This window comes from Phocoena sinus, chromosome 8, assembly GCF_008692025.1.
Source record: "Phocoena sinus isolate mPhoSin1 chromosome 8, mPhoSin1.pri, whole genome shotgun sequence".
NCBI lineage: Eukaryota > Metazoa > Chordata > Mammalia > Artiodactyla > Phocoenidae > Phocoena > Phocoena sinus.
In genome coordinates this window covers 61,645,724-61,668,799 of record NC_045770.1, presented here as the reverse complement: position 1 = coordinate 61,668,799, position 23,076 = coordinate 61,645,724, and the positions used below count along the sequence as shown (strand labels likewise).

General features: G+C 55.9%; 2 protein-coding genes across 3 annotated transcripts in view; both read left to right on the top strand.

Annotated features, from left to right (window-relative positions):
- DCHS1 (dachsous cadherin-related 1) overlaps positions 1-15,314 on the top strand; it is a 34,377-nt gene extending 19,063 nt beyond the window's left edge. Inside the window, exons 3-21 of the mRNA XM_032641083.1 lie at positions 2,145-2,333; positions 2,424-2,655; positions 2,785-3,021; positions 3,352-4,377; positions 4,599-4,792; positions 5,003-5,099; positions 5,202-5,359; positions 5,530-6,394; positions 6,490-6,729; positions 6,824-6,949; positions 7,740-7,949; positions 8,980-9,858; positions 9,983-10,096; positions 10,268-10,479; positions 10,569-10,723; positions 10,915-11,045; positions 11,161-11,444; positions 11,771-11,909; positions 12,241-15,314. Of these exons, the coding sequence (XP_032496974.1) occupies positions 2,145-2,333; positions 2,424-2,655; positions 2,785-3,021; positions 3,352-4,377; positions 4,599-4,792; positions 5,003-5,099; positions 5,202-5,359; positions 5,530-6,394; positions 6,490-6,729; positions 6,824-6,949; positions 7,740-7,949; positions 8,980-9,858; positions 9,983-10,096; positions 10,268-10,479; positions 10,569-10,723; positions 10,915-11,045; positions 11,161-11,444; positions 11,771-11,909; positions 12,241-14,852 (8,100 nt within the window). The 3' untranslated portion in view covers positions 14,853-15,314. The remainder of the gene's footprint in view (positions 1-2,144; positions 2,334-2,423; positions 2,656-2,784; positions 3,022-3,351; positions 4,378-4,598; positions 4,793-5,002; positions 5,100-5,201; positions 5,360-5,529; positions 6,395-6,489; positions 6,730-6,823; positions 6,950-7,739; positions 7,950-8,979; positions 9,859-9,982; positions 10,097-10,267; positions 10,480-10,568; positions 10,724-10,914; positions 11,046-11,160; positions 11,445-11,770; positions 11,910-12,240) is intronic.
- Positions 15,315-16,091: 777 nt separating this feature from the next.
- Positions 16,092-22,672, top strand: TPP1 (tripeptidyl peptidase 1). 2 transcript variants are annotated; one of them, XM_032641102.1, is made up of 13 exons: positions 16,092-16,178; positions 16,295-16,366; positions 16,630-16,769; positions 17,602-17,752; positions 17,959-18,086; positions 18,186-18,364; positions 18,553-18,751; positions 18,899-19,087; positions 19,327-19,396; positions 19,825-19,945; positions 20,030-20,188; positions 20,357-20,482; positions 20,656-22,672. In XM_032641102.1, the coding sequence occupies exons 1-13, from the start codon at positions 16,135-16,137 to the stop codon at positions 20,794-20,796; spliced, it is 1,719 nt and encodes a 572-aa protein (XP_032496993.1). In that variant the 5' UTR covers positions 16,092-16,134; the 3' UTR covers positions 20,797-22,672. The 2 variants fall into 2 exon arrangements, with proteins under 2 accessions (XP_032496993.1, XP_032496994.1); XM_032641103.1 differs by lacking the exons at positions 20,030-20,188; positions 20,357-20,482.
- Positions 22,673-23,076: the final 404 nt, after the last annotated feature.

The window sequence follows — 23,076 nt, the reverse complement described above, 5'->3', positions numbered from 1 at the left end:
TGGGGCAGATGAAGTAAGTTTGTGGTCTGCTAGGAATTTTAGAGAGTTCACAGATGAGGGTCTTTATTTTCTCCTTGCACTAGTGCATGTGATGAGAGCTAGGGGTGGGGTGGGGTGGGGACAAGAGGAGAGAGAGATGAGGTTAGTTACAGCTTTCAGGCAGAGCTGGAAGTGGGAGCTGACCAAGGTTGGACTATGTAGCAAGGCTGAGAGCCTGCTGAAACTGGAGACTGCGTTTGCACTAGGACCTCTGAGCAGGGGCTGCACAGGCCAGAAAATTCACTTCTGCCTTGGTCATTTCCAGTCAACGGCCCCTGCGCCTTTTGGGGTCACTTCCTGACAACTTCTCTTGACCACTATTTATTGCTTTCTTCCTGCAGCGGGTCAGAGGGCAGAGGTCTTTAACAGCTTCTGGAGACGGTGCGGCAGCTGTTCTGCAGCCCGCCAGACTGATCCAGGGGGAAGTTTGTCTCTTGGGATATCCAGGCCCACAGCCATAGTAAAGAGTTGGGGCAGGAGCTGTTTCCAGGGTTCAGCATGGCAAGGTCTTAGTGTCTCTCAGGAGGGTAAACAATGGCACAAATCACTTCTGTCAAAGGCCCGGGCAACGATCAGAAGTCCTTGGCTAGGCTTCTCTCTGAGCAACATTTTCTGGCCAAGAAAGGGGAACTCTCCAGCTTCCTTTTGCAGCATATCATGACCCTGAGGCCCGTGTAGCCACAAAGAGTACTTTGTCACAAGCTACAGCAGTTTGCACCAGCTAACCCACTACTGAGGGCCTAATGTGCACCCAATTTATAAAACTTAGTTTGAAAGAAGCTTTTGTTGTAAGGCAGGGCAATCTGAATGTCTGCTTACTCAATGAACAAATATACATAGAGTACCTACTGTGTGCCTGGCCCTGTCCTAGGCTCAGAAGCTTTTGGAATGGTGTCTCCTGCTGATCTGGCTCTGAAATGTTCAGAGGCTCCTGACATTGGTGTCCAGTCATAAACTCTTCCTGAGCCAGTCTGGGAGATGCCTGAGAAGTCACCAGGAAAACCTTCCCCTATTTCTTAGTTTTGGGGAGCCCCTGGAACTCAATGACCTCGGTATTTTCCTATAGACCTGCAGTTCTCCCTTTCTCATTTCCAATGAGGTTGGCTTAAGAGATGAAGGGATGCTAAAGGTGCATGAGCCACATCCCATAAGTTAATAGTGCAGATCCTGATCACTCCAGTTACCAGATCTGGGTACCAATCAGATCCCACTTTATAACCAAACGCAATAAAGGGCAGGCCTATAACATCAGTCTCAATGACTCTATCGGTCAGCCAGTTCTCTGACTGAAGTGATGATGAGACTGGGCCATGGTTATTAACTCCCTGTGGCCCTTAGCACTTAGCCCTTAGCACTCTCCTTTTAAGTACACTTGGTCCTCATCATTTGCAGATTCTGTATTTGTGAATTCGCCAACTCTCTAAAATCTATTTGTAACCCTTGAATCAATACTCGTGGAGCTTTCACAGTCATTCCCGGACATGTGCAGAAGGATGGAAAATTCAAGTCTCTCAACAAGCACATTCCCGGCTGAGGTCGAACAAGGCAATGCTCTGCCTTCATGTTACAGCTCTTATATGGTAAACAAGGGTCCTTTTCGTGGTCTGTTTAATGCCACGTTTTTTGCATTTTTGTGCTTTTTGTTTGGTGATTTTGCTCTATAAAATTGTCCCCAACTGTAGTGCTGAAGGGTTGTCTGTTTTCCTAAACACAAGAAGGCTGTGCTGTGCCTTATGGAGAAAATACATGTGTTAGATAAGTTTCATTTAGTTATGAGTTGTGCCATTGGCCATGAATTCAGTGTTAATGAACCAACAATATATATTAAATAAGGTGCCTTTAAACAGAAACACACATAAAACAAAGTTCTATATTGACCAGTTGACAAAAATGTTGTGATCAGAGTCTCACAGGAACCTAACGCAAGTGGTGAGGTCTGAGCTGGGTTTGGATTTTGGCCCGTGTCCTACTAGTCCCTTCTGTGTGTCCACCATCCTAAGACTCTGGGCACCAACTGGCCCAGGGCCTGCTCCTTCCAGTTGCCACTTAGTTACGGCTTTTCTGGCCAAAAAGATGGGGCATTACTCACCCCAGCCTCTCCCCAGGTGACAGCCACAGATGCAGACAGTGGCCCATTTGGCCTCCTCTCCTATTCCTTGGGTGCCGGACTTGGGGCCTCGGGGTCTCCCCCATTCCGCATCGATGCCCACAGTGGCGACGTGTGCACGACCCGGACCCTGGACCGCGATCAGGGGCCCTCAAGCTTCGACTTCACAGTGACAGCTGTGGATGGGGTGAGTGGACAGTCTGTGGGCAGACTGGGGTAGGGCATTCACCAGGGCCAATCAAGGGCCACCTGACTTAATGGCTGCATGTCTCACCAGGGAGGCCTCAAGTCTATGGTGTATGTGAAGGTGTTTGTGTCAGACGAGAATGACAACCCACCTCAGTTTTATCCACGGGAGTATGCTGCCAGTCTGAGCGCCCACAGTACACCAGGCACAGCTGTGCTGAGGGTGCGTGCCCATGACCCTGACCAGGGACCCCATGGGCGACTCTCCTACCACATCCTGGCTGGCAATAGCCCCCCACTGTTTGCCTTGGATGAGCACTCAGGTGAGGATCTTCACATTCCCAGGGCTTGCCTCCCCATCTGCCTAAATGAAGTACTGCCTGCCCCCCACCCCCCAACCTTTCCAGCTCTATTCTGTTTCCTTATACATCTCCACTTCTCCCTCCTCCCAGGGCTGTTGACGGTAGCCTGGCCCTTGGCCAGACGGACCAATTCCGTGGTGCAGCTGGAGATCGGGGCTCAGGATGGAGGTGGCCTGCAGGCAGAGCCCAGTGCCCGAGTCAACATCAGCATTGTGCCTGGAACTCCCATACCACCAGTATTTGAGCAACTACAGTATGTCTTTTCTGTGCCAGAGGATGTGGCACCAGGCACCAGTGTGGGTGTAGTCCAAGCACACAATCCATCAGGTATCACTTATCATTATATCCATTTGGTGCCATACCCAGACACCCCAACATAACCCTCGAGTATCACACCACTGATAGCCCCAATACAAAACACTCTGGTTCCAATCCCCGCCACCTCCGCGGGCATGGTACAGGCACTCTGCTTCATCCCCAGGTACGTGAATATCACCCTGGTGCCACCCAGCTTCTCTGCCAACACCTGCCCCTCCCCCTAATACTTCGAAAGGCCCAGGTGTGGGCACTGCCTAGCCCTTTTGGGGATCAGAGTCTGGGCTCCAACTCAATAGGTGCCCCCCATCTCTTTTCTGACCCTTCTTTCCTCTTCCCTAGGTCGCCTGGGGCCTGTGACCCTCACCCTATCAGGTGGGGATCCCCGAGGACTCTTCTCCCTAGATGGGGCCACAGGGCTGCTACAAACGCTTCGAGCTCTGGACCGGGAGCTGCTGGGACCAGTGCTAGAGCTGGAGGTTCGGGCAGGCAGTGGAGTGCCCCCGGCTTTCGCCGTAGCTCGGGTGCGTGTGCTGCTGGATGATGTGAATGACAACTCCCCTGCCTTCCCTGCACCTGAAGACACCGTGTTGCTGCCGCCAAGCACTGCCCCAGGGACTCCCATCTATACACTGCGGGCTCTGGACCCCGACTCAGGCGTTAACAGTCGAGTCACCTTTACCCTGCTTGCTGGGGGTGGTGGGGCCTTCACTGTGGACCCCACCACAGGCCACATACTGCTTATGGGACCTCTGGGGCCTCCAGGGGGGCCAGCCCATGAACTGGAGCTGGAAGCCCGGGATGGTGGCTCCCCACCCCGCACCAGCCACTTTCGACTGCGGGTGGTGGTACAGGACTTGGGGACCCGTGGGCTGGCTCCCCACTTCGACAGCCCTACCTACCGTGTGGACCTGCCCTCAGGCACCACCCCTGGAACTCAAGTCCTGCAAGTGCAGGCTCGGGCACCAGATGGGGGCCCTGTCACCTACCGCCTTGCAGCAGATGGGCCAAGTAGCCCCTTTGGCCTGGAGCCACAGACTGGGTGGCTATGGGTGCGAGCAGCACTGGACCGTGAGGCCCAGGAGTTATACACACTGAAAGTAATGGCAGTGTCTGGGTCCAAAGCTGAGTTGGGGCAGCAGACAGCCACAGCCACCGTGAGGGTCAGCATCCTCAACCAGAATGACCACAGCCCCCGCTTGTCTGAGGAGCCCACCTTCCTGGCTGTGGCTGAGAACCAGCCCCCAGGGACCAGTGTGGGCCGGGTCTTTGCCACTGACCGAGACTCAGGACCCAATGGACGTCTGACCTACAGCCTGCGACAGCTGTCAGAAGACAGCAAGGCCTTCCGCATCCACCCCCAGACTGGTGAGCACTGGGACCCAAAATCTGAGACCCCATAGCCTCATCCTCTGACTGGGTGAGCACCCAGACACGCTCCCCAGAGCCTGGCCATGAGGACCAGGACTGAGCTAGAGTTTTACCCGGGCATTCCCTTCCACACTCCCCAAACCCCGGCCTCTCATGGACCTCAGGCTCTGCATCCCTAGCTACCCCATACATGATCTCTGTCTGTCCTGCACTCCCAGGAGAGGTTACCACACTCCAAACTCTGGACCGTGAGCGGCAGAGCAGCTACCAGCTCCTGGTGCAGGTGCAGGATGGGGGGAGCCCACCCCGCAGTGTCACAGGCACCATACACGTTGCAGTGCTCGACCTCAATGACAACAGCCCCACCTTCCTGCAGGCTTCAGGGGCTGCTGGTGGGGGCCTCCCCGTACAGGTATGTGAAGCTGCAGTACTCTGCCCGGAAGAAGTAAGAGGGTGTGTGGGTCTCCGCTTAGAACTGTAGGTGTAAGTAAGAGAGTCTGCGTCTTGGAACAGGTTTGAGAGCAAAAACGGGGCTCTGCCTGAACATAGGTGATGGGAACTCCATCCCGAGTTGTCTCAAGAACAGGAAGGAGACAACTGTAGATGAGTTGTGTTCCCACAGGTACCAGATGGTGTGCCTCCAGGAACACTGGTGACAACTCTGCAGGCCAGGGATCCGGATGAGGGGGAGAATGGAACAATCCTGTACATGCTAACTGGTACGGGGGCTGGAGAGAAGGGAGTTGGTGGGTGCTGGCAGGCTCTCATGACATGCCCAGCTCTGGAACCCAAGGCCTCGCCCTTCCTCTGCCTGTCCCCAGGTCCTGGCTCAGAGCTCTTCTCTCTGCACCCTCACTCAGGGGAGCTGCTCACTGCAGCACCCCTGACCCGAGCAGAGCGGCCTCACTATGTGCTGACGCTAAGTGCTCATGACCAAGGCAGCCCCCCTCGGAGCTCCAGCCTCCAGCTGCTGGTGCAGGTATGGCTGCCCCTCCTCCAATCTGTCCACGTCTCCTTGGTCACCAGTGTGGGCACCCTCTCCTCTAGTCAGGCCACTCTGACCGCCCTTCCTGCTGCTCAGCAGGCCAGCCCAGATTCCCTTTTACATGGGTCCGCCTGATTCCGTACTCCCTCCTGGGTCCACAACAGGTGCTTCCCTCAGCTCGCTCGGCTGAGCCTCCGCCGGAACCCTCAGACCCAGACCCGGCCGCACCTGTGCCTGTCGTGCTGACCGTGACAGCAGCCGAGGGCCTCCAGCCCGGCTCTCTGTTGGGCTCGGTGGCGCCGCCAGAGTCGGCGGGAGTGGGCGCACTCACCTACACACTGGTGGGCGGCGCGGACCCGGAGGGCACTTTCGCGCTGGACGCGGCCTCCGGGCGCTTGTACCTGGCGCGGCCCCTGGACTTCGAGGCGGGCCCGGCGTGGCGCGCGCTCACAGTGCGCGCCGAGGGGCCGGGAGGCGCGGGCGCGCGGCTGCTGCGAGTGCAGGTGCGCGTGCAGGACGAGAACGAGCATGCGCCGGCCTTCGCGCGTGACCCGCTGGCTCTGGCGCTTCCGGAGAACCCAGAGGCGGGGGCGGCGCTGTACACTTTCCGCGCGTCGGACGCCGACGGCCCGGGCCCCAACAGCGACGTGCGCTACCGTCTGCTGCGCCAGGAGCCGCCCGTGCCCGCGCTTCGCCTGGACTCACGCACCGGGGCGCTCAGCGCCCCGAGAGGCCTGGACCGGGAGACCACTCCCGCTCTGCTGCTGCTCGTGGAAGCCACCGACCGGCCTGCCAATGCCAGCCGCCGCCGCGCAGCACGCGTTTCCGCGCGCGTCTTTGTCACGGATGAGAATGACAACGCTCCGGTCTTTGCGTCGCCCTCACGTGTGCGCCTCTCTGAGGATCAGCCGCCGGGGCCCGCAGCGCTGCACGTGGTAGCCCGGGACCCGGACCTGGGCGAGGCTGCACGCGTGTCCTATCGCCTGGCAGCTGGCGGGGACGGCTACTTCCGGCTACACCCCAGTACCGGTGAGTTGGGCCGGGGGTGGGGGTGGGGACGAGGAGGGTGCTGATGTGGGGCGAGTGTTGAGGTTTCCTTCCAACCCGCCCTACCGCTCAACTAGGAGCGCTGTCCGTGGTGCGGTCCCTGGACCGTGAACAGCGAGCTGAGTTCGTGCTGACTGTGGTGGCCTCCGACCACGGCTCCCCGCCGCGCTCAGCCACGCAGCTCCTGACTGTCAGTGTCGCCGACGTCAACGACGAGGCACCCACTTTCCAGCAGCGGGAGTACAGCGTCCTCTTGCGTGAGAACAGCCCGCCTGGCACATCTCTGCTCACTCTGCGGGCAACCGACCCAGACCTGGGTAAGGCCTGGGGGGATGGGTTGAAAGAGGGATGGACTGGGTCAAGAAAGGGTATATTCACCCTCTGATCTTCCCCCACGCTGCCCCTCCTCAGGGGCCAATGGGCAAGTGACTTATGGAGGCATCTCTGGCGAAAGCTTCTCCCTGGACCCAGACACTGGAGTTCTTACAACTCTTCGGGCCCTGGATCGGGAGGAGCAGGAGGAGATCAATCTGACAGGTGCGCGTTTGCAGGATCCCCAAAGCCTGAGGCGCTGTAAACAGCAGTGTTACATGGGCAGGACCCGCAAAGTACATTTTATAAGCTTACAGCACAGTTTCTATTATATATATATATTTATTTTATTTTATTTTATTTCACTTATTTATTTTTGCGGTACGCGGGCCTCTCACTGTTGTGGCCTCTCCCGTTGCGGACCACAGGCTCCGGACGGGCAGGCTCAGCGGCCGTGGCTCACGGGCCCAGCCGCTCCGCGGCATGTGGGATCTTCCCGGACCGGGGCACGAACCCGTGTCCCCTGCATCGGCAGGCGGACTCTCAACCACTGCGCCACCAGGGAAGCCCTCTAATATATTTTTAATCCTTTTGGGGAGTCAAGAGTTTGGCAGAGTGCAAGTTGAACTGACGTCTAGGCTGTCACCAGTGTGATCACACTAACTCTCGAATGCATAATGTCACAGCTGTGCCCTCTAGGGTTCCCTCAGATTACACTGCAGCCGTTTAACAGAGGAGCAAGTGGATATTGAGTACCAAAGCGATTCAGTAACTTGCTTAGGCTAACACAACTTGGAAATGGCAGAGCTGGGACTTGAACTCAGATCTTTTGTTGCCTCACTTAGTGCCTTTTCTGTCACACCACCACCTGTGTGACAGGTGTGCCTGTGTGCTTGTGGGGTGTGGAGAGAGGGACATAGTCTGATTTTTGTGTGCACCTGGTGAACACTATGTGGTGTGGATTCCTCCATGGGATGGGAGCAGGCTGGATCTCACTGATTTTGCTTCCCGATAGTGTATGCCCGGGATGGGGGCTCGCCTCCGCTGTTGACCCATGTCACAGTGCGAGTGGCTGTGGAGGATGAGAATGACCACGCCCCAACCTTTGGGAGTGCCCATCTCTCCCTGGAGGTGCCTGAGGGCCAGGACCCACAGACCCTTACCACGCTGCGGGCCTCTGACCCGGATGTGGGAGCCAACGGGCAGCTGCAGTACCGCATCCTGGGTGAGAACCTTCCCGCACCCACTTGCCCAGGTGTACTCCTTGTTGGCCTGTGTCAGGCCCAGCGTGCCCGGGTCTCCTTTTCCTTCTCTTTATGTTTCTGTGTCTCCAAGCATCTATTTCTGTGCCCCTCCAGTTCTTGATCTCCTCTTCGTCTCTTTTTATCTTTTTGTTTCTTTTCTTTCTTTTTCTTTCTTGATTGTCTCTCCCTGTAGAACAGTTGTTCTCAAACTTTTTCGTCTCAGGAACCCTTAACATTCTTAATTTTTGAGAACTGTAAAGAACTTTGGCTTATATGATATCAGCATTTATTGATATAATAAAATGTGAAATAATAATTTAATATATAAAATATATAGTAAACAAATTATATCAGTATTTACAATATTTGATATTAAAGATGAGAAAATTTTAAAATATCATTGCAAAACAAGCCAATGAAGTATATACCACTTGCCGTATTTCTGCGCAGGCCCAAAGAAATGTTAGGGTTTCAACTAGCAATTTGTTGGACAGTAATGAGGTTACAAAGATTGCAGCATGTATAACCGAACGCAAGCCAGCGAAAACGAGTGAATCTCTGAAAACAACACATAGCTATGCTCTAAACTTTCTACCTAGAATATTCTGGGAAACACAAGACTACACAAGCACACACATTCCATTAACCATCCAAGTCATGATGTCATCACATGTCACGTAGCATCCGGACCCCACTCTGCATTTGTGAGTTGATGAGAATGAAAAAGTCATATAATGTCTTAGTATTACTATGAAAATAGTTTTGATCTTATGTACTCCCCAAAGGGGTCTCAGGGGAATCCCTGGGGTCTGCAGACCACACTCCTAGAAAAGCTACTTTGCGGTATCTTCTTTACCTTCTGTGTTTCTCTTTGCTTCTCTGCCTTTATCCCACTTTCCCTCTTTTCTCTCTCCCTCTCTCTTTCTCTTTCTTTGCCAGGTTGCCTGTAAATCACCCCCGCTCCCATGGGCTGACACATGTATGTTTATGTGTGCATGCCCTTCTCTGCAGATGGGGACCCATCAGAAGCCTTTGTTCTGGACCTAGCTTCAGGGGAGTTTGGCACCATGAGGCCACTAGACCGGGAGGTGGAGCCGGCATTCCAGCTGCAGATAGAAGCCCGGGATGGAGGCCAGCCAGCTCTCAGTGCTACTCTGTTCGTGACAGTGACAGTGCTGGATGCTAATGACCATGCCCCCGCCTTCCCTGTGCCTGCCTACTCTGTGGAGGTGCCTGAGGATGCACCCGCAGGGACCCTGCTGCTGCAGCTACAGGCTCATGACCCTGATGCTGGGCCCAATGGCCGCGTGACCTACTACCTGGGTGCAGGTGCAGCAGGAGCCTTCCTGCTGGAGCCCAGCTCTGGGGAATTGCGCACAGCCGCAGCCCTGGACAGAGAGCAGTGTCCCAGTTATGCCTTTACCGTGAATGCAGTGGATGGTGCGGCTGCTGGACCCCTAAGCACCACGGTGCCTGTCACCATCATGGTGCGCGACGTCAATGACCACGCGCCCACCTTCCCCACCAGTCCCCTGAGGCTGCGCCTGCCCCGCCCAGGCCCTAGCCTCAGTACCCCAACCCTGGCTCTGGCCACTCTGCGAGCCGAAGACCGTGACGCTGGTGCCAATGCCTCTATCCTATACCGGCTGGCAGGCACACCACCTCCTGGCACCACTGTGGACTCTTACACTGGTGAAATCCGTGTGGCCCGCTCCCCTGTATCCCTGGGTCCCCAGGACCGTGTCCTCTTCATCGTGGCAACCGACCTTGGCCGTCCAGCTCGCTCTGCCACTGGTGTGGTCATTGTTGGGCTGCAGGGAGAGTCTGAGCGTGGACCCCGCTTTCCCCGGGCTAGTAGCGAAGCCATGCTCCGTGAGAATGCACCCCCAGGTGGGTGCCCAACCATGTCTCCCGGCTTTGTACCCCTGGATGGGTTGGGGTTACTAACTAAAAATAGTCCCCAGACTCCCTCAGTCTAGTGCTCACATTTCAACCAATATCATCCCCTCTGCAGGGACTCCCATTGTCTCCCCCAAGGCTATCCACACAGGGGGCTCAAGTGGACCCATCACATACAGCATTCTCAGTGGGAATGAGAAAGGGACCTTCTCCATCCAGCCTAGTACAGGTAAGGGGCGGGAGCAGGGGCCTCTGTGAGGGGACGGGCTCCTGGCGGGGCTCCTCTTTGGGCCCGAGGAGTCTCTGGTTGGGGAGATGCTGCCCTTGAGTAGCGGGCCTCAGACAGGAGGCTCTAGGGCAAGCAAGAGGTCTGTCAGTGATACATTCCACCTCCCTCCAGGAGCCGTCACGGTTCGCTCAGCAGAGGGGCTGGACTTTGAGGCAAACCCACGGCTGCGACTGGTGCTGCAGGCGGAGAGTGGAGGAGCCTTTGCCTTCTCCGTGCTGACCCTAACCCTGCAAGATGCCAATGACAATGCTCCCCGCTTCCTGCGGCCCCACTACGTGGCCTTCTTGCCTGAGTCCAGGCCCTTGGAGGGACCCCTGCTGCAGGTGTGGGGTGTGACGGGAAGATGGGGGGCAGGGCTGGGCGGACTTTGTCTGTGGCCAGCCCAGTGCCAGCAGACTCCTACTTTCACCAGGTCGAAGCAGATGACCTGGATCAAGGCCCCAGTGGACAGATCTCCTACAGTCTGGCCGCATCCCAGCCAGCCCGGGGATTGTTCCATGTAGACTCAGCCACAGGCACTATCACTACCACAGCTATCCTGGACCGTGAGATCTGGGCCGAAACACGGTGAGGCTTGGGTCTGTAGACCCTGAGACTCCATCCCAGGTCCATCCAGTTTTGAGCCCCGCATGGAATCCCCTTCAATCCCTAGGCCACGTCTTGAGTTCCCCACCCCCCAGCCTGTCCTGAGCCCTCCTATCCCTGCACAAGGTTCTCCCTTATCCCCAGGCCCCACCCCGATTGTGCTCTGTGTTCAGGCTGGTGCTGATGGCCACAGACAGAGGAAGCCCAGCCCTGGTGGGCTCAGCGACCCTGACGGTGATGGTCATCGACACCAATGACAATCGCCCCACCATCCCCCAGCCCTGGGAGCTCCGAGTGTCGGAAGGTGAGGACTGGGTAAAGTGAGAGGTACAGAGGGCGGTAGGGAAGCACTTTTCCCCACTCTGGGGCTCCAGGGGCCTCTGGCACCACGCCAAACGCACTTGTCCCATGTATTGCAGACGCACTATTGGGCTCAGAGATTGCACAGGTAACAGGGAATGATGTGGACTCAGGACCGGTACTGTGGTATGTGCTGAGCCCTTCTGGGCCCCAGGATCCCTTCAGTGTAGGCCGCTATGGTGGCCGCCTCTCCCTCACGGGCCCCTTGGATTTCGAGCAGCATGACCGCTACCACCTGCAGCTCCTGGCACATGACGGGCCTCACGAGGGCCGTGCCAACCTCACGGTGCTCGTGGAAGATGTCAATGACAATGCACCCGCCTTCTCACAGACCCTCTACCAGGTACTGACGCCCCCACCTCTGGGCCCAGGGTTCACAACGGCGGGGAGTGACAAGGCTAGAAGGATCTGAAGTGGGCTGGACGTCACAACTGACGTGGGGACGGATCTTTGGGGATATAAGACCAGCCTTATAAGTCCTGGGAACTGTGTCCAGGTTCTTCATCCGGTGCCCACAAATGGGGGAAGATGCACGATCCAAATTCTAAGGGGTGGGTGGGCTCCAAGCGGGGACGGATGCCAAGCAGAGCTCATGAGACCAAGCTCCAGAACACAGGCTGAGTGGGCAGCTGGGACGCTTGGCCTTAAACCCTTGTCCTCACACCTCAGGTGATGCTGCTTGAGCACACCCCCCCAGGCAGTGCCATTCTCTCCGTCTCTGCCACTGACCGGGATTCAGGTGCCAATGGTCACGTCTCCTACCACCTGGCTTCCCCTGCTGAGGGCTTCAGTGTTGACCCCAACAACGGTGCGTCCTTCCTGGGATCTACCCCTTATCCTTGACTGTGCTGGGCCATGTTTTGACCTCATTCCTGAAATTTCTTGCCTGAACTCTTAACTCCTAGATCTCTGACCCAGGGAGGACATTTTCTGCCCTTTGTCTCTATTTTAAGCACTGTCCTGACTGCATGCCTAGAAGCCATTCTCTGAGTCCTGGAGGCCCCTCTGTAATCTCCTAGCACACAGGCCACTCCCTGGAGTCTGACTTCAGAGGCCATTTCCCAGTCCTCGAAGGGTCACTCTGCTCACCCACAGCCTCTGCTGATGGCATATTTCTCTTCATTCCCTTCTCATCTCAGGGACCTTGTTCACAACAGTGGGGACAATGGCCTTGGGCCATGAAGGGCCAGGAGTGGTGGACGTGGTGCTGGAAGCACGAGATCATGGGACGCCGGCTCGGGCAGCACGCACCACAGTGCACGTGCAGCTGCAGGACCAGAACGACCACACCCCGAGCTTCACATTGTCACACTACCGTGTGGCAGTAACTGAGGATCTGCCCCCTGGTTCCACCCTGCTCACCCTGGAGGCCACAGATGCCGACGGAAGCCGCACCCACGCCACCGTGGACTACAGCATTGTCAGTGGCAACCGGGGCCGAGTCTTCCAGCTGGAACCCCGGCTGGCTGAGACTGGGGAGGGTGATGGACTAGGCCCCCGGGCCCTGGGCTGCCTGGTGTTGCTTGAGCCTCTAGACTTCGAAAGCCTAACCCAGTACAATCTAACTGTGGCTGCAGCTGACCGGGGGCAGCCACCTCGAAGCTCGGCTGTGCCGGTCACTGTCACTGTGCTGGATGTCAATGATAACCCACCTGTCTTCACCCGAGCATCCTACCGTGTGGCAGTACCCGAGGACACACCTGTTGGAGCCGAGCTGCTGCACGTGGAGGCCTCCGACGCTGACCCAGGCCCGCATGGCCTTGTGCGTTTCACCCTCAGCTCAGGCGACCCTTTTGGGCTCTTTCAGCTGGATGAGAGCTCGGGTGACTTGCGACTGGCGCACCCCTTGGACTGTGAGACCCAGGCTCGACATCAGCTTGTCGTGCGGGCTGCCGACCCTGCCGGGGCACACTTTGCTCTGGCACCAGTGACCATCGAGGTCCAGGATGTGAATGACCACAGGCCAGCCTTCCCTCTGAGCTTGCTCAGCACCAGCCTGGCAGAGAACCAACCTCCAGGCACTCTCGTGACTACTCTGCATGCGACTGATGGCGATGCTGGGGCTTTCGGAAGGCTCCGCTACCACCTGCTGGAGGCTGGGCCAGGGCCTGAGGGCCGTGAGGCATTTGCGCTGAACAGCTCAACAGGGGAGTTGCGGGCACGAGTGGCCTTTGACTATGAGCACACAGGAAGCTTCCAGTTGCTGGTGGGTGCTACCGATGCTGGGAATTTGTCAGCCTCAGTCACTGTGTCAGTGCTGGTGACTGGTGAGGATGAATATGACCCAGTATTCTTGGCTCCAGCTTTCCACTTCCAAGTGCCGGAAGGTGCCCGGCGTGGCCACAGCCTGGGTCACGTGCAGGCCACAGACGAGGATGGAGGTGCTGATGGCCTGGTGCTCTATTCCCTTGCCACCTCTTCCCCCTATTTTGGTATCAACCAGACTACAGGTGCCCTGTACCTGCGGGTGGACAGCCGGGCACCAGGCAGCGGAACAGGCACCTCTGGGGGTGGGGGCCGGACCCGACGTGAGGCACCACGGGAGCTGAGGCTGGAGGTGGTAGCACGGGGGCCTCTGCCTGGTTCCCGGAGTGCCACAGTGCCCGTAACGGTGGACATCACCCACACTGCGCTGGGCCTGGCACCTGACCTCAACCTGCTATTGGTGGGGGCTGTGGCGGCCTCCCTGGGAGTCGTGGTGGTGCTCGCATTGGCAGCCCTGGTCCTAGGGCTGGTGCGGGCCCGGAGCCGCAAGGCTGAGGCGGCACCTGGCCCGATGTCACAGGCAGCACCCCTGGCCAGTGGCTCTCTACAGAAGCTGGGCCGAGAGCCACCCAGCCCACCGCCTTCAGAGCACCTGTATCACCAGACTCTCCCCAGCTATGGTGGGCCAGGAGCTGGAGGACCCTACCCCCGCGGTGGCTCCCTGGACCCTTCACACTCAAGTGGCCGAGGCTCAGCGGAGGCCGCAGAGGATGACGAGATCCGCATGATCAACGAGTTCCCCCGTGTGGCCAGTGTGGCTTCCTCTCTGGCTGCCCGTGGCCCTGACTCCGGCATCCAGCAGGATGCAGATGGACTGAGTGACACATCCTGCGAGCCACCTGCCCCCGACACCTGGTATAAGGGCCGCAAGGCAGGGCTGCTGCTGCCGGGTGCAGGGGCCACTCTGTACCGAGAGGAGGGCCCCCCAGCCGCTGCCACAGCCTTCTTGGGGGGCTGTGGCCTAAGCCCTGCACCCACTGGGGACTATGGCTTTCCAGCAGATGGCAAGCCGTGTGTGGCAGGAGCACTGACGGCCATTGTGGCTGGGGAGGAGGAGCTCCGTGGCAGCTATAACTGGGACTACCTGCTGAGCTGGTGCCCTCAGTTCCAGCCGCTGGCCAGCGTCTTCACAGAGATCGCCCGGCTCAAGGATGAGGCTCGGCCGTGTCCCCCGGCTCCCCGTATTGACCCACCACCCCTCATCACTGCCGTGGCCCACCCAGGAGCCAAGTCTGTGCCCCCCAAGCCAGCCAGCACGGCTACAACCCGGGCCATCTTCCCACCAGCCTCTCACCGCTCCCCCATCAGCCATGAAGGTTCCCTGTCCTCAGCTGCCATGTCTCCCAGCTTCTCACCCTCACTGTCTCCTCTGGCTGCTCGCTCACCTGTTGTCTCACCATTTGGGGTGGCCCAGGGCCCCTCAGCCTCAGCACTGAGCGCAGAGTCCGGCCTGGAGCCACCCGATGACACGGAGCTGCATATCTAGCTGTGGCCCAGGCTGGGCCCCGACCTGGGATGCGCACAGTGTCCCCAATGCAGGCCCCATCTGAGCCTGCCCTGGGCAGCCTTGGACCATGATTGGCCGCGGGGGAGGCCAGATCCCCACCCCAGAGTCCTCCAGTGGGGACAGGTCTCACGTCTCACCCCGGCCCTGTCAGAGCACCAGCACCACGAGGCCCTGTTGGGCACTGACCTGTGGCCGGGTCCAGTGTGGAGAGAAAGATGATGAAGGAGGCAGCCACCCTGGGTCCTCCTCAGTGAGGGCTTCTCGCCCTGTGCCAGCACCCTGAGATGGAGCTGAGACTTTATTTATTGGGGGGTAGGGGGAATGGGCCTCGGCCTCTAACTTGTTTGGGCCCAGCTCCTTTGGGTTCCACTGACACCCCTGCCCCTGCCCAGAATCAAGTGCCAATTCTCACTCTGGAGCCTTAATAAACTGCAGTTTGTACCCAGTGTCCGGCTCTGTTCTGTGGGGGCCGTAGGGGTGGGGGGATGATGGGAAGCCACCTGGCACACTGTGGACACCTCAGGAGTCACAGAAGCTGGTGGACACAGGGGCATCTAGGGTGGGAGCGAGTGGGGATGGCACTGGGAGCCCGAGCCCAACCTGAGGCTATGACATCTCTGCAGTTGACCTTTCCCTCTAACGTGGGCAGGAGGCCAGAAGACAGCAGACAGCAGGGGCTTGCTTGTGGCAGTGACCTAGAGAGGGGTTGGCTGGCTGGGGAGAGATCTTGGAGATGACCAGCTCTAGGCCTGAGGGTCTTCAGGGAGGTGGGGGTGGGTACAAGAGCAGCCACGTGGTGTATTTGTTTTCCGTGGGGCCCCTATATACTCGCGTGTAATAAGAGCACACATTTGTTGAGCCTTTGCCATGTGAGGCTCTCTGCTGAGGGGTCCACCTGCTTTATCTCTGTAAATTTTCACTGCAACCCTCTGAGGCAGAGCACTTTTAACACAATAGTCTCCATATTCTACATGAAGAAACCTAGGCTCCGTACAGCTAGTAAGAACCTGGGTCTGTGGGCCTCCAAAGCGCCTTTCTGAAGCACCCCCTACACTGTGGTGAGTCCTGGATTGTGGCAGCAGGTGGGGAGCCCTGAGCTTACCCAGTGTTTGACAGTCCACAGAGGGAGAATCCGAGGAGCAGCCCCTCCCCTTCTTCAGCATTCAGGACCACCCATTCAAGGGAGGAGCCAGCATCGTCACTAGTTTCTAGGCAGAGACGGGAGGTGGTGGTGCTCTATAGGGCTCATGTGATCTGTCACATGACAGCGGATCTGCAGAAAGGCAGAATGGGCCCCCGAGCCTGGTAAGAAATCAGGGGGGCCCTGGGAGAAGGGAGTCATGTTGGAGGGAGTATATGTTGGAGGGTGGGAACATAATGACAGTCCAGCTCCTGCTAAAACCCATGTGCTGCCCCTGCAGCCTCCTAGGCCTCCTTGCCCTCTTTGTCGCCGGCAAATGCAGTTACAGCCCGGAGCCTGACCAGCAGTGGACGTGAGTTGACTTAGCACTGACAACCCCTACCCCATGGCCTCTCCTGTACCCGTTTTCCTGGTTCTAGCCTCCCTCACCCCCCTTACCAGCTCCTGGTACCCACTCCATAGCCTTATTCCCAGGTTCCCAGATTCAGTCCCCGATAATCCACCTCCTGTGATCCATATCTGCTTCTGGAATCCTCCCCAAGTTCTAGGTTCTAATGGTGAACCTTCCCATCCCTACTCTAATGAAGGCCATGTGCCTGACCCCTGACCCTACAGGCTGCCACCAGGCTGGGTGTCTCTGGGCCGTGCGGACCCTGAGGAAGAGCTGAGTCTCACGTTTGCCCTGAGACAGCAGAACCTGGAGAGACTGTCCGAGCTGGTGCAGGCTGTGTCGGATCCCGGCTCTTCTCGCTATGGTGCCTGATGGGACTGGGGGCGGGATGTGGGATGCAGTAAAGGGACACAGGACTGGGCTGTGTGTGGGACGGTGCAGGTCATGTCAGGGATGTGCTCTTGGGGCCTGTCGAGGGGGTGGTGTAGGACAGATGAATGGCAGTGACCCTCATTAAAGAGTTTCTGAATAAAAAGGTGAATTGGAACTAGAGTGTCCAAAACTAATTCACATTCTTTCCTCCAAAACTTTCCACCTATGTTCATCAGGCTCAAAAACTGAAAGTGGGTATGGTTAAGAGCACGGGCTTGGTGATCAGATCTGGATTCAAATTCTGACTCTACTATTTACCAACTACCGGACAAATGGGGAAGTAGCATCCAGTACATATAAGTGCTCATTACCTCAAATTTCACCTCCCCCCACCAAATTCACTCTCATTTACTCCTCCATTCGACCCTAAGGCTGCCGGTTCTAGCTCTGAAATACTCCACTGTCTCACCATTCCTTGTTGCCACCAACTCAGCTGATTACTCTTTCACCTGGACTGCTGCCAGCCCCCTCGCTGGTCTACAGTCTCTTCCCCTCCACTCTTCTCCCCACTTTACCCCCCACTATGCTCCAGAAGATCCATGGTTTGCTCCAGTGGTCAAGCTGGACTGTGGGCTTCCCCTGCTGGAAGCCCTTCGTGGTGCGGGGGGCAGTCTGAGGTTCACCCGGGAGGTGTATGCATGATCCACACAGGAGAGCAGCGACTTGCCATCATGTTAAGCTCCAGTGTCTCCTGGTTAAAGTTCAAAAAGGGCAACTTAGAAAAGCAAGGAATGAGGGCAAGAGCCTCTACTGAATCCCTGCAGGAAAGTACCTGACCCTAGAGGATGTGGCTGAACTGGTCCGGCCATCACCACTGACCCTCCACACAGTCCAAAAATGGCTTTTGGCTGCTGGAGCCCGGAACTGCCACTCAGTGACCACACAGGACTTTCTGACTTGCTGGCTGAGTGTCCGGTAAGAGGGAATAATTGCCTCATGGAGGGCACCAACCATCCCATCAGGGAGACTCGTCACCGCAGTGGAAGGGAGCTGAGAGCTTGCCAGGGCCTGTGGGTGAAAACACTAGGGGAGATAACGACTAACTGCCCCGTGATGCCCAGGCAGCCTCCTCAGCTCTGTTCCATGCTTTCTGACCTCTGTTCTCTGATCTCTGACTTCAGACAAGCAGAGCTGCTGCTCTCTGGGGCTGAGTTTCATCACTATATGGGGGGACCTGCAGAGACCCATGTTGTAAGGTCCCCACGTCCCTACCGGCTCCCGAAGGCCTTGGCCTCCCACGTGGACTTTGGTAACACCCAGTGGGCTTGGTGGCGGGGGGGGGGTCAGTGATAAAATGGGGGGTTGGAGGCTAAAGGATCTCTTCCTCAAGGCTGACTCCTCCCCACAGTGGGGGGGCTGCACCGCTTTCCCCCCACATCAACCCTGAGGCAACGCCCCGAGCCACAGGTGCCAGGGACTGTTGGCCTACACCTGGGGGTGACCCCATCTGTGATCCGTGAGCGGTACAACTTGACGGCACAAGACGTGGGCTCTGGCACGACCAACAACAGTCAAGCCTGTGCCCAGGTGAGCCAAGCGGAGAGCCTCAGGGTCCTTACCACCTCCCCGAGGTGCCTGGCCAGCCTGGGGCTGACTCTCTGACTCTAACCCCTGGGCTCTCACCCCCAGTCCTGTGATCTGGGACAGTATCCCCTGACCTGACCCTCGGGGCTGTGTCCTCTGACCCATGATATCTGCTCTGATTCCCTCCATAGTTCCTGGAGCAGTATTTCCATGAGTCAGACCTGGCTGAGTTCATGCGTCTCTTCGGTGGGAACTTTGCACACCAGGCATCAGTAGCCCGTGTGGTCGGACAGCAGGGCCGGGGCCAGGCCGGAATCGAGGCCAGCCTAGACGTAGAGTACCTGATGAGTGCTGGCGCCAACATCTCCACCTGGGTCTACAGTAGCCCTGGTACTGCCAAGGGGACTGGCTGGTGGGGATAGAGGTGGGGGTGAGTGGTGGTCTTTGCTTCCCCAAGGGAATCCCGTGAGCTCCAGGGAGATCCTGACAACCTCCCAAATGACTGCCTTTGTGCCCTCTTCTCCAAAAAAAATTCAGGCCGGCATGAGTCACAGGAGCCCTTCCTGCAGTGGCTCCTGCTGCTCAGTAATGAGTCAGCCCTGCCACACGTGCACACCGTGAGCTACGGAGATGATGAGGACTCCCTCAGCAGCGCCTACATCCAGCGGGTCAACACCGAGCTCATGAAGGCTGCTGCTCGGGGTCTTACTCTGCTCTTTGCCTCAGGTGACCTCCTACTCTAAACTTAGACTCCCACACCCACCCAGCCTCAGAACTTTGACCCCGCAGTGACTCCTGGACCTGATCTCTATCTCATAATCTGAACTCAACAGGGACCACTGACCTGACCTCAACTCTGACCTCTTGCAGTAATGACTAACACTTGAATTTCCTCTCCGACATCTGAACCCACATTCCAAACTCTGACCAATTAAACTGAGTGGCAAACTTGGTCTCTCTCCCAGGTGACAGTGGGGCTGGGTGTTGGTCTGTCTCGGGAAGACACCGGTTCCGTCCCAGCTTCCCTGCCTCCAGGTAAGCACCCCAGCCCACCACTTACCAGTGGCCACCAATTCATCTATGTCCTCATGATCTGGAACCTTTGTCTTGATCACACCAGGTGCTCCTGTGGCCCAACCCTCAACTTTACCTGCACCCCCCTCTTCTTCCTGTAGGTCGCAGGCCCCGAGTCTCCTGAGTAGGACATAGCTCCCAGTGTTCCACTTCCTCAGTCTCCAGGCATTTTAGGGGGAGATTTGGTGGGCGTTCTGTAGGAAAAAGTGTGCAGTCACCTCAGGCCATGCTTTGAGGACCCAAGATCTCTCAGTCATCCCCATGTACATACTTCACCAGAGTGCTTCCCCAGTCCCTCCAGCAAGACCCAGACCCATACTCACCCATCCCCATGCATTTTGGAGGTGCCCTTTGGACCCTGCAATCTGAATGCTGTCTTCTGTCCTCAGCCCCTATGTCACCACGGTGGGAGGCACATCCTTCCGGAATCCTTTCCGAGTCACAGATGAGGTTGTTGACTATATCAGTGGTGGCGGCTTCAGCAATGTGTTCCCACGGCCTTCATACCAGGTATGTGTGTGTTTGTGTGGATGGAGGGGGGACGGGTGGGATCCTCAGTTCAGCAGATGGTACTCACTCAAGAACGCCTTTTAGGAGGAAGCTGTAGCCCAGTACCTGAGCTCCAGTCCCCACTTGCCACCATCCAGTTACTTCAATGCCAGCGGCCGTGCCTACCCAGACGTGGCTGCACTCTCTGATGGCTACTGGGTGGTCAGCAACCATGTGCCCATTCCATGGGTGTCTGGCACCTCGGTGAGAATTAGCCTGGCTCCAAACCCCCACCCAGGGACTACCCTCACCCTCCACCCCCAAGACCTTACACCCAGAACCCCTGATTCCTCAGAGACCTCTGATCCATCCCTCCCAAAAAGTCCAATCACTCTGAACCCCTAACCTCTACTTGTACCCTCACCCTTGCAGGCCTCTACTCCAGTGTTTGGGGGACTCCTATCCCTGATAAATGAACACAGAATCCTCAGAGGCCTCCCCCCTCTTGGTTTTCTCAACCCCCGGCTCTACCAGCAGCATGGGGAAGGACTCTTTGATGTGAGTTTGGAAGACAGGGGTGTGGCCACTTACGTAAGAGTATGTCGAGTGCTAAGATGAACTTGAGGACAATTCTGATGGGGTGGGATAGCCTCTGGAATGTGAATACAAGGTGAGGTGCTGCAGTCTCCTAGTATCAGCAAGCCGGGATCTGATGCCCACCTTCTCCCTAGGTAACACGTGGCTGCCATGAGTCCTGTCTGAATGAAGAGGTGGAGGGTCAAGGTTTCTGCTCTGGCCCTGGCTGGGATCCTGTGACAGGCTGGGGAACACCCAACTTCCCAGCTCTGCTGAAGACACTAATTAACCCTTGATCCTTTCTTGCTAGAAGAGTGGGCCTGTCCACTGCCCCACAGCCGGTGGCTCGGTCCCTGGTTCTGCACTGTTGGGAGCCCTGCTAAACCCTCAACTGTTGACTGCCGCAGCTTATCTCCCTAACCCAGAAATGCTGTGAGCTTGACTTGACTCCCAACGCTACCTGCTCCCTTATACTCAGGTACCCCTGCCCCTGGCCCAGGTTCCTCTACAGATGCTATAACCTGCACTGTTTGGGAGCGTCCTCCGCACACCGCCCCCTCTTCCATTTCTTCTTTTATTTTTTTTTCAACTTTTTTTTTTTCAGTTGTTTACACTGTCTGTGTAGTACACTATTTCACTTCATCTTCACTCCTCAATTCATTGTCATGAGACCTCTGCTCTTATTTTTCACTCTTTCCTCCCCTGAGAAGCACTGAGAAATGAATGCCTCCCTGCTGCTTCATCCAGTGGACACTTCCCAATCTTTGCTTTGTGGGCTGTCACGGTAGTCTACTGCCTCTCCTTCCTTAGCGCCCAGGGCTTAACTTCTCCTCTGACCACTCCCTATTCCTCCTTCATTCCCTCCTCCCTCTCTCTCTTTCTCCGCTTCCTCATCGAATGTTGTTGTATCTCATTGCTCCATCCTTAGTCTTTTGCTCTTCTCACTCTACTCATTGACCCTGGAACAAATCAATCACCAGCATCCACAGCCATCACCATCTCACTATATCAGAGTTTTTATCCAACAGTGATCGATACCTCAAAAGTAATATGTGTGATACTCAATATTTCATCTCCCTTCTTCCCAATCCCAAACTGTTCTCTTCTGTTTCTTCTTTGTAAATGACACTATGCTTCTTCCAACCAAGCCAGAAACCTAAAGTGTCATCCTAGACTCCCTTTTCCTCACCTCCTCCCATCATCATCTTCAATCAACAAGTCCTGCTGACTTTACCTCTTAAATATATCTTTACCAATCCACAAGTCCTGCCATTTGTATTTCCTAAGTATATCTAGAACTCATCGAATTCTCTCCATCTCTACTGCTACGACATTAGCCCTGAGCCATATTCCCTCTCCTCTGAATTGAGGAGGCCCTTGCAAGAAGTGTCCTTACTTTCTGCCCTTCCCTAAACCATCTACCAGAGTAAGATGCAAATCCCATAAGGTCATTTACTTGATTAAGACCCTTCAAAGATTACTGGATATAGCTCAGGCTTTTTATCATGACTTAAAAACCTAATCCCTTACTTGCCATTTGTTCCTGAGTAACAAATTGTTTATCCTTTCCTGCCCTCCCCACAGACACTTTCACTTTTGCTCAAGATATTCTGGGCCCTAACATCACACCTGGCTCCCTTTGCCTGGTTGATTTCCAGAATTCTTTCGAGGGTCAGCTCAGAAGTCACCTTCTCGTGTGAACCTTTTGGCTCCCTGAAGCTAGTTGATTTTGGTATGACAGAAAAATCCTAGATTCTTGAAAACAAACCTGTTTGATTCTTGGTTCTGATATAGACTAGGCGAGAGCCTTGGACAAGTAAGTTCAACTCTCTGAAGCTTTTTCCTCATCTGTTACGTGAGGATATTGATACCTGCCTCTGATATTCAGGGAATCATCAAATGGGATAAAGTTAATAGAATGCCTAACACACAGATACAGGCAGCAGCTGTTAGTTCCCTTCCTCCCTTGCACTGTACGCTCTGTGTCTACCTCCAGTATTTAAACCCCCACATATTGTTGAAATGGCCAGTTAACTCTTTGCCTCCCTTTCCAAGACTACTGGTGCCTAGAGGACTAGAACCTTGTCCTACTTAACTTTGTATTTGCAGGCCCTAGCTCATCAGGACTGGCAAATAGAAATTAAATAAATGTTTGCTGCATTGAAAAACCCACTCTTTCACTAGCTGTGATTTTTCAGATCTTGTTTATTCAGGCTGAAAGACAGCCGTCCCTCTGTATCCTCACATACCACAGCCACAGATTCAACCAACTATGAATTGAAAATATTAAAAAAAAAAAAATTCCAGGAAGTTATAAAAAGCAAAACTTGAACTTACCAGCAACCATTTACATAGCATTTACATGGTATTAGATATTATAAGTAATCTAGAGATGATTTAAAGTATACAGGGCAAATACTATGCCATTTCAAATACGGGACTTGAGCATCCATGGGTTTTGGTATCCATGGCGGGGGAGGGGGGGGAAGGGGGAAAGGGGGTTTGGGGGAGGGTCCCTCACCACCTATACGGAGGGTGGACTGTACCTCCCTCCCCATCTGCAGCAGCACTTTCTC

Coding starts and splice junctions, on each gene's coding strand:
- TPP1 (XM_032641102.1), top strand. CDS start 16,135: ATGACAGCGGATCTGCAGAAAGGCAGAATGGGCCCCCGAGCCTG. Junction 16,770..17,601: donor TCCCGGCTCTTCTCGCTATG/GTGCCTGATGGG, acceptor GAATCCCTGCAG/GAAAGTACCTGACCCTAGAG. Junction 19,946..20,029: donor TCCCACGGCCTTCATACCAG/GTATGTGTGTGT, acceptor AACGCCTTTTAG/GAGGAAGCTGTAGCCCAGTA.